This window comes from Vespula pensylvanica, chromosome 11 (genome assembly GCF_014466175.1).
Source record: "Vespula pensylvanica isolate Volc-1 chromosome 11, ASM1446617v1, whole genome shotgun sequence".
Taxonomy (NCBI): Eukaryota; Metazoa; Arthropoda; class Insecta; order Hymenoptera; family Vespidae; genus Vespula; species Vespula pensylvanica.
The window spans coordinates 6189290-6199384 of record NC_057695.1 but is presented as its reverse complement, the minus strand read 5'-3'; the positions used below and the strand labels follow the sequence as shown (position 1 = coordinate 6199384).

Here is a 10095-nt window from a genome sequence, read left to right as displayed (position 1 = left end):
CATGTCCTAACATTAAAATATTATAGTGCCATTATATCAATCGAGAAATAGATTTTATATATATATATTTATATATATATATATTTATATATATATATATAATATAATATTTAACTAGCCCTTATATTTCCCTAAAAGTTAGACTAGATATATGTATGATACATACAAATTTATTTATTTCGGATTAAGAAGAAGAAGAAAAAGAAAAGGTAAGAAGAAGAAGAAGAATGATATGCCAGTCATCTTTTTTTTTATTATTATTATTATTATTATTATTATTATTATTATTATTATTATTATCTTCTCGTATACAATGGAAGGAACCATCGTAGATCATTTGATTTTTTGAAATCCTTTAGATTTCTCTCTTCTACGATTCCGTGAGTTTTTACTTACGATCTAATTAAACATTTATACATATAATAGGAAACATTCGTTGAGCATGCAATCGATACGAGACACTCTTTGTAATTAAAAAAATAAAAGGACAAGCACACATGGACGGCGTGATATGAAAGACAACATCGATAGTCTAATGATTAATTAATTGAGTATTGCAATAGCGTCCGTTTGCCTTTTGCCTATTAAATAGTTCGATTACTTAATAGACATAGATAACGTTATCGAAGATGGACAAATTTCTTTTTTATTTTGCTTTATTTTCTTTCGTTTTTTCTTTTTAATCTTTTTTTCGTCAATAACAACGACAACGATGATTCGGACAATCAGATGGATATACTAGACACTTGTCCATACAATAAACGCTTGCACCTTCTTTACCTTCGATTTCACCTATCGCATCGCACACTTCTCTACAAATTACAAAGAAATTAATTTTACTTTTTCTATCAGTCATTTATAAATTCAATTACTTATATAGATTTATACTTACGGACACTGACAAACCATATTTGGACAATTCGGTGGATAACGAAGACAATTGGCCTGACACCAATCAGTCATACCAGGTATAAATCGGTAAAGATACGTAGGTACGCAAACTTGTGATCTACAATATGTATATATATATATATATATATATATATATTTATATTTATAGAACATGATTTAAAATCAAATTAAATAACATGATTAAAAGCTGTAACAATTTCATTTAAAAATAGAGTACCTTACTATTAGTGGGAATATATTGTTCGGTGATGTAACATCTCTGTAATAAAGTAAGAAGGGATTGTCATTCTGCACGAAGGGTGGTGGAACTCCTGCTGTACTTGTCACGATACTAACATCCGCACAATTTCGAAATGTTTCTGGTCTACCACATCCTACTGCTTCAGTACCATTATCACAAGTACCCCACATATTACCTGAAAAAAAAAAGAAAAGAAAAAATGATAAAATATTATTCATTGTATTATTAACTTAAATGAAGGAAAAACTTAAATTAAAATCGAAGGTAAAATGTTTGTTAATAAATAAATGAAAAACCTGTGTAATAATTCCATTGAATGACACATTGGGTACAAGTTATGTAAGGTGGTAAAACAACTCTGTAACGAAATATAGCTTTCTTTTCTGTATTCAAAGGTATTTCAAAACGGACATCTCGTGTACCAGATACGTAGAGAGGATATCTGAAAGAAATGAACTTTGATTATCCATGATTTAAATAATTAAATTTATAAGTAATACCTATCGAAACATTGTTGAGTTGCTTCGCTTCTAGGATTGTTATTTGGACAGAGATATAACTCGAATCCTCCCATGTGATTAGCAGTTAGCTCAACCTCGATATCGATTTCCTATGAACGGGTAATTATATAATAATTATATTAATGTTATCTGTTGATTGACATATATTTGATTATTTGTTCTGTTATACAATGTATACAAATTACCTGGCCAACCGTATAATGTCTGACTATAGTTCCTTTAGCATATTCACCACCTGCCTCGTGTGGTCTTGGTTCGTTCAAATGAAATGCATCTCCACAGACTCCACATTGACCTTGATTTTGAACCCACTGAACTGAACTCAAAAAAATGTTTACATAATATTTTACTGATTTTAACATCGTTTTTAATGATCTTTCTTTATTTATCCTCTCGAGTTTTCATTCTTTTTTCCTCACTTCTTTTTCCTTTTTCTTTTTTTCCGTATTTTTGTACAACACTTTTTATTCGATATTATATCACTTCAAGTTGAAAGTATTAATATTGTTACAAAGGATCTATCAAATTGTTTTGCAAATGTTTCAAGATGTAAATTCGAAGTTATTAATTTCATTAAATCGATTGAAACAATTATATGTTTGAATTACTTTTAAAAAATTATTTTTAAACTGACATCTCTTCCGATGAAACATGATCAATAAAAAAAAAACTCTACGATAAACGTAAAACTTAATTTCGATAATACCGATAAAGCTTGCACAATATTCAACAGTTTTTCTTTTTTTTACGAAATTTCTTTGATCTTAAAAAAATAAGATCATTGAATTTTTGTACGATACGACACACCTTAAATTTGTAACCCTTGAAGCCGAATTTTTTTCTTTTTAATCGACTGCCATCCATCTTACGAAGAACCCGCTTATTACCGGTGAAAGGGAATCATTATAAAAAAAAAAAAATAAAAATAAAAAATAAAAAAGAAAGAAAAAAGAAAAGAAACGAACCTGCATACCCGCCACAAAATAACTCATTATCGTTGTAATTCACTGGATTCGGAAATCCAAATCGCCACATACTGTTACGTGCTGGTGGATCCATAAGTCGTCCATGTCCAAGAACGTGATAGTCGTTGGGTATCTTCGAATGAGATTCTTAATAATGATTACGGTATTTGATACAGACCTTGATCAAAACTCAGCAAATAACTTTAATTTCGTCATTATTGCAACGAAATGATTTATGATCGTAATTGACTTACATTTAAAAAGAAGTATAGCCCTACAAGGAATAAACTGGTACATGGATACCTGGTAATCATCGCAATATCTGAAATTTTAATTACGTTATTAGAGATTTACATTATTATTATCGTAATAGTCAAAATGTAAATTCGTTTCATACAAAGTTATTTTTATAAATGATCATAAATGATAAACTTACGTTAGTGTAAAATGTAATTCATTGAAAAAGAATTTATTGTTATATATGATAGGGAATTATAAATTGTGATCATTACTTGTTAAATGAAGAATAACTAAATTCTAGACAAAACTGTCTTGTTAACATTGATAGATGATGAAAATTCTTTATACTCGTGAATAATCATGAAAGATCATTAGAATTCTAAATAGAATGATTCATCATCGTTCCACGCCTTAATTTATTCCCGTCACAATCGGAAACATCAATAATAATTTTCGTAAATAGAAAAAAAAAATTTTTTTTATTATTTATGTCGTTCAGACAGATTATATTACCATAATTTATTATTCAGTTCGTAGCATCCCGTTATTATTCTAATTAGAAAAAGATAAGAAATCATTACGATAGTTCTATTCGTGAATACCATTAATGTATCCATTAGGATCGTATTTCACGGCTTATAAATGAGCCAATCAGCATCACCGATGCTACCTAGCTCGATCAATCTAAAATGAGATATATTTATAAAGATCTACATGCTTGACGTTAGAACAAAAAAAGAAAAAATAGAGGTAGAAACTAAAATGAAAAATTGAAAAGAGAATTTCGTTAATACAAAGTCGACTTAAACGGCTCTCTAAATTTGAATTAGAAAGAGTATCTATGAATAAATTGCAGATCAATGTCCTTGAATCGAAGCACGCATGTAAACTTACGTAATGATCTTAGAAAAAGACAAGCTATATACCATTTGTTGTGCCAATTGAAAATAAAAATATACACGACATGACGAACAATATTATTCATTGGCTAATCATTGAAAGTATTTCGCAAAGTAATCCTGTGATTTATATATTTTTTTATATTTTAATTTTTATATATTTTTTATATTTTATTATTATTATTATTCTTGCAATTAAAATATATACAGTATTTATATATATATATTACTATTTAATAATATAATAATAATAATAATAATAATAATAATATATAATTAAATAAATAAATAAAAGTAATGTATAATAATTTTTATTATTATTTATTTTTTAAAGTATTTGAAAATATATTACTTAGAAAAGCATAAATAATGAAAATATTATCTGCACAATTAAAAATCTCTTCAAATTTCTCTGAGTAATATATTATTATATATTTATATTTTTATATCGCTCATATATTTTTAGTGCTTATAAAAATATACGTTTATATGAATAATATTTATATCCGTTTATTTGTGTTTTCTTTTTATTAGTAGTATAATATTATTTTGTATAATCGTATATCTTTATATAATTTAAAAAAAAATAGATTAAAGAAAGAAGTCGAGAAAAACTTCACACGCATTATCAATAAATACTTCTTATTACAATTTTTATTACATGCAAATATCTCAAAACAAACAAATGACAACAAGTAATCTAACGAGATACGGAATCTTGTAAATTATATTAATTTATCGCTAAAGAAAACGAATGATAATAACGAATAAGATTTACGAACCGTATCTATGACAAATCACAATTCGCATAAAAAATTATTACAAAAGATAAAAAAGTTCTGAGTGACATGCTCGAAGATAAAAATTAAAGATTGACACGTTAAAAAACAAAACAAAAAAGAAGAGAGAAGAGAAAAAGAAAAAAAAAAGAAAACGAAACGCGTAACGAATTTAATTAGATTACATTCCGTTGGTCAGCATAAATTAATCGTTAAATGTATATATATATATATATATATATATATATATATATATATATATATATATATATCTTATCGAGCTATGACCTCTTCTACTTATATAGATTGCCATTCGAACTGATTTAAATGTTATTAAGGAGATATCGTAGAACTCGTTATTATTTGTTAGTAAATCACAAAGCAAATTTTAATGATCTGAATAAATACAAAAAAAAAAAAAATGTCTAAAAAATAAATTGGTGGATTCGTCAAAGGAAATCCTTGAGGTTGCTTGGTTAACCTTCCTTCGAAGATAAATCGAAGAACTGTACGAGTTGGGGTTATCAACTTTTGTATATAGTAACACAAGAAGTATAAAAAATAAAAAGAAAGAAAAAGAAACAGAAAGAGAGAGAGAGAGAGAGAGAGAGAGAGAAAAAGGAAAAAAAGAAAAGAAAAAAAGAGTTCCTTGGTAATTTCGATTCCCTTTCGAGGATACTTATCTCGTTATCAAGAAATTCCTTTGGCTGCGACCTCTCCTTAAAAGAATTTCGATAAAGTCTAATAAAATACGATATTACTTCTCTATATACGAATAATCAATGTTATTAAATATAAATAAATAAAAGAAAAAGAAGAAAGAATAGAAAAAAGAAACAGATATCGTCGTCGTAAGCAAAAATTCTTCGACTCAAACAAAACGAAATAAAATGATTTTACATCGGGTAGTCGTAAAACGTTTCGTCAAACAATAAAATTTGTTAGTATATTATTATATTATAACAAAACGAATCGAAGAAAGAATAACATCGAAATGTAAACCAGTTCTTTTACGATTTACTAAACGATCGAAGAAACCCGAACAAGTTTCACGCTAATCAAAAGAAACAATCGACGTATCTCTTTCTAATAAAAGCAAAAGTTAGATATAACGAACTCTGCGAATTACTTTGCAGCTATAGGCTGACAAAAGGAGAGAAGATGGAGGAGTAATAATGTAAAAAATAATAGTTTTGGTCAACGTAGAGAACGAGTTTCGAAGATGATTATCAGCGAACGATCCTGTTTTCACGATACCTTGAAAAGTGTTGGTCACGTTGTCACAAAAAAAAAAAAAAAAGAAGAAAGAAGAAAAAATTAAAATTAAAAAAATTACCAATTAACAATAATAACAATAATAATAATAATAATAATAATAATAATAATAATAATAATAATAATAATAATAATAATAATAATAAAAAGAAGAAGAACATCAAAGAATCTTCATAAATGTGCGATAAAAGCCACGGTTAATATTGTTTATTCAAAGAATTTGATTTGCCTCCTTTGAGAGACCGGTCGATGACTGTGTTTGTCGGCACAATGATGAAACCAGGAGATAAAAACGTCGTTACAAAAAAGAAAATTGCATATCATTATACTCGATCATTTCTTTTTTTTTTTCTTTTCTTTGTTCTTTTTATCTTTCTTCTTCTTTTTTTTTTTTTTTGTTTTCTCTTTTCGTTGCAACTTGCAGTTCGCACAATCAATCAGATTTCACGTTCGATGTTGATTATCGTTAATGCAAGAGAGAAAAAAGAGAGAGAGAGAGAGAGAGAGCAATTAATGAAATAATTATCACATCATTCGACGGTATACCAAACAATTTGTAATGTAGTAAATAAATCGATTTATTTTTTCTTAAAACGTAGGATGATTTTTAATTACATTGAAAATCGGTCTCTCTATCTATACGTTGGTATATTTTTATATGTGTATGTGTGTGTGTAAATATTGGTGAAACGTTTTTGCACGTTAGTGGGAGTGCATCGAACGAATAAGAGGATTCATGACGACGACTTTCGAGTATAAAATTTCATATTAACGTAGCAACTCTTACTACAAGATTTAAATATCAGGATACGTGGTTTTATATATGGGAAATCTGCCACGTAAGTTACAATACCACCGACTCACAAGTACTTATAAACTCTCCAATATCTCTTATAGTATTCTTCTTTTACTTTATAGTATCTTTGGTTTACGTTTATCTTTGTATTTATATATTTCAGTACGCGTTTTTTTATTTATACTTTTCGAATACGATTAACAAAGCTAACATACGTTTTACGGTACATATGTACTAAAGCTATATATATATATATATATATATATATATATATATATGTATATATATTAAATTTAATATATTTACTATTAATTTGTTTTAATAGATAATATATATTTAATATTGATTTATGTAATAATTTTTAATATATGTAATATATAACGTGATGTATTTAATATATTATAATTTATCATTATAAGTATTTCTTTATTTCTTAATATATTTGTTATTATTATATGTATAATCAAAAAAAAAATATATATATATATCTTTTCTGTAATTTCGTTTTTTCTTTTTCAATATCGTACTATAATAATTTTAATCGATCGAAAATGTGAACTGTCGAAAACCTGATTGGTGAGGATCACGTGGCTAATATAAAATTAATGAACCTTTTAGAACGTCATAAGTATTCTCATGCTTGTAAATCTCGTAGAAGACTTTTTAATAGATATTCTTACGAACATTCAAGTGAATTTTAGTAGTCAATCCGAAGAAAGTATACTAATCAAACTCTCACGTTTATTTATGTACAAGAATAAATATGAAAATTCATGAGCAATAATCATATCTTAACAATTTTTCAACTGGCTCAAATTATTCTTAACGAGTTTATATCCATCTATTATTTATTATCAACGTTATATATAATTCACGTATATATTGCATCTTATAATTCATGCATAAATAAATAAATATTATAAAAGTATATCTATATTTATAAACTATTACACTATACGATTTTTATATATTTAACTTTTTATATGAATTTATATTTAGAATTTATATACGTATATTATATATATATATAATATAAAGATAACATATATATGGTGAATATATTCAATATTAAATTAATTAATTTTATACATTTATCAAAACCATGTTGTTTGGTAATAATCAAAAATATATATATATATATAAGTAATGCTACTGAATAATCAAAGAAAGCTATGAAATTCCACATGGAAATCTTTGAATATGCATGATATGTATACAAGTAGTACATGTACAGAAAGTCTTTAGTCTATCTCTTTTCTTTTGACAATAGATGTTCACCAAAGAATAAAAAAAGAGAGAAAAAGAAATATCGATGAACAATGGATGCCCTCTTCTTCACATCCACTAAGGAATAATCGAAAATATTCGTGTCACTGACTATCTCTTAGAATCATGACTAAGTCTTAATCAGAAAGTTAATGTTATACCTTGTAACACGATCAAAAATTCCGTTCGCGTAGAAATTTAGCAACAGTAATGATACCGATGGTCGTTTAGATAAAACGATTATCCTGATGACTCATCATTTCTAATGGAAATATTATTGACTATTATGTTAATCCTATTCAATCCATAATCTCGTTTATATAGAAATAAGAAAGATTAAGTGAATGAAAAATATCGAACGGTATCGTCCATCCTTAATGATAAACCATCAAAATTTATGCGAATTATGTATATAGGATGGATATAAAATATTCATAATACGTAAGTAGTTATACTCTATTAATAACGATTAACGAATACCTCTTTAATATTAGATATTAAACATACGACGAGTAGAACGAAAGAAATCGGGTTAAACCATCGGGTTGCACCGGTTTCGAATATTGAAATACCGGTAGAATCACAAAAGCGAGAGAAAGGAAAAAAGGATAAAGAATTTTTGGTCCTCCAAGACCAAGGTCGCAGACATTACTATGTAACTCGGTATCTCTTTTAAATAAACAAAAAAAAAAGAAAAAGAAAAGGAAAAGGAACGAAAAATATCCTCAAGTACACACACGTAATCTGACTGAGTAAAGAAATCTACTTGGGAAGATTGAATCTTTTAATTTTCAAACTAAACTAGTTTCTTTTATAATCGAACGTAACTTCAATGATTTCATTTGCGAACTTGAATTTTATCTCGTGAAGGGGTTTCGATAGATTATCGAGATCGATCGAAATGATAAATTCTATCCTAACAGTAATAATTTTCGATTAGATCGATCAAATTGGAAATAAATATTTATGTATCTAACATTCGCGATGCAGATCGTAAAGTTTCCGGTTCTTCCTCTCACAGCTGTTTCTTCTCTCTCATGAATGGTAGCACTTTAAAAGTATATTGGTACCGTAAGCGTGCTCGTACTTACCGGTGAGTAGCACGTGATTCGACTCCCAATCGTTCGCCAACCGATTGAAGTAGGTGAAAATCGAGCTTGGAAATCGAAGAGTCCAAGGATGCGTCCTCGAAATTTCAAATGCAGCCTTCCCAATTTGCTCTTCTTTCGATCCTCTTTCTTATTGGTTAATCAAGCTATCCTGAGAAGTGATTGGCTGATGTGATATGTATGAATATATATTTTAAAAAAGAGAGAGAGAGAGAGAGAAAGAGAAAGAAAGAGATTAAATACGATCAAGTACAAATTAAAAGAAGTACCTACGATCAATTACGAATTAATACGAGCAAATAGAATAAAATAAGAATGCAAATATGATCATATACAAATCAATTTCGAATTAACACGAGTAAATACGATCAAATACGAATCGACACGAATAAGTACGATCGTCAGTACAATCAAATACGAATTAACACGAGTAAATACGAATGAGTACGATCAAACACGAATTAATACGAATGAATACGAAACTATATATATATATATATATATATTAACAACGAAAATGCGACAAAGCGAATTAATTAAAAATACGAACGAATTCGAATCAATTGAAAATTAATTATTAATTATAATGTAGTAAAATGTACTATACGTCGAACTCGACGATAGATTTCGAAGAAGGATCGTCGAAGACTGCAGACAAAACAGAGACTGAAGTAGTCGCGATGCCTCGCGAACGGGTGAACCGAGTCGAATGCGTTCGCGCGAATGAATAATATGCGCGTAGCTCTCTGCGCGGACCTGTGACCACCGAAAAACTTGGATTACCACTACCAGAAGAGTAGTAAGGGACTAAGGTGTGGTTCCCAGGTACAAGATTGTTGTTACCGATTTAAGAGAAAAAAAAAAAAATATCAAAAGGGAAGACGACGAGGAGGGAGCTACATTTTCATCTTTTCTTTCTTTTTTCTTTCTTCTTCTTCTTCTTCTTCTTCTTCTTCTTCTTCTTCTTTTCTTTTTTCTTTTTCTACTTTTTCTGTTCTTTCGATTTTTTCTTTCTCTTTTTCTTCTTCTTCTTCCTCTTGTTCTTGTTTTTCTTTTTTCTTTCTGTTATCGATCTTTTCTTTTACTTCTTTT

At 27.8% G+C, this 10095-nt stretch overlaps 1 protein-coding gene across 4 annotated transcripts; it reads right to left on the bottom strand.

Annotated features, from left to right (window-relative positions):
* Positions 1-290: 290 nt before the first annotated feature.
* Positions 291-9951, bottom strand: LOC122633166. 4 transcript variants are annotated; one of them, XM_043820762.1, is made up of 10 exons: positions 9611-9951; positions 8986-9154; positions 2894-2961; positions 2640-2772; positions 1860-1990; positions 1654-1763; positions 1450-1595; positions 1130-1328; positions 893-1009; positions 291-812 (listed from the first exon to the last, which is right to left on the bottom strand). In XM_043820762.1, exons 3-10 carry the CDS (start codon positions 2951-2953, stop codon positions 695-697), a joined length of 1014 nt encoding a protein of 337 aa, XP_043676697.1. In that variant the 5' UTR covers positions 2954-2961; positions 8986-9154; positions 9611-9951; the 3' UTR covers positions 291-694. The 4 variants fall into 4 exon arrangements, 3 of the variants coding, with proteins under 3 accessions (XP_043676697.1, XP_043676698.1, XP_043676699.1); XM_043820763.1 differs by having other exon boundaries at positions 8986-9149; XM_043820764.1 differs by lacking the exon at positions 9611-9951 and adding an exon at positions 9273-9466.
* Positions 9952-10095: the final 144 nt, after the last annotated feature.

Coding starts and splice junctions, on each gene's coding strand:
- LOC122633166 (XM_043820762.1), bottom strand. CDS start 2,953: ATGATTACCAGGTATCCATGTACCAGTTTATTCCTTGTAGGGCTATAC. Junction 1,596..1,653: donor ACTCAACAATGTTTCGATAG/GTATTACTTATA, acceptor CATTTCTTTCAG/ATATCCTCTCTACGTATCTG. Junction 1,329..1,449: donor TCAATGGAATTATTACACAG/GTTTTTCATTTA, acceptor TTTTTTTTTCAG/GTAATATGTGGGGTACTTGT.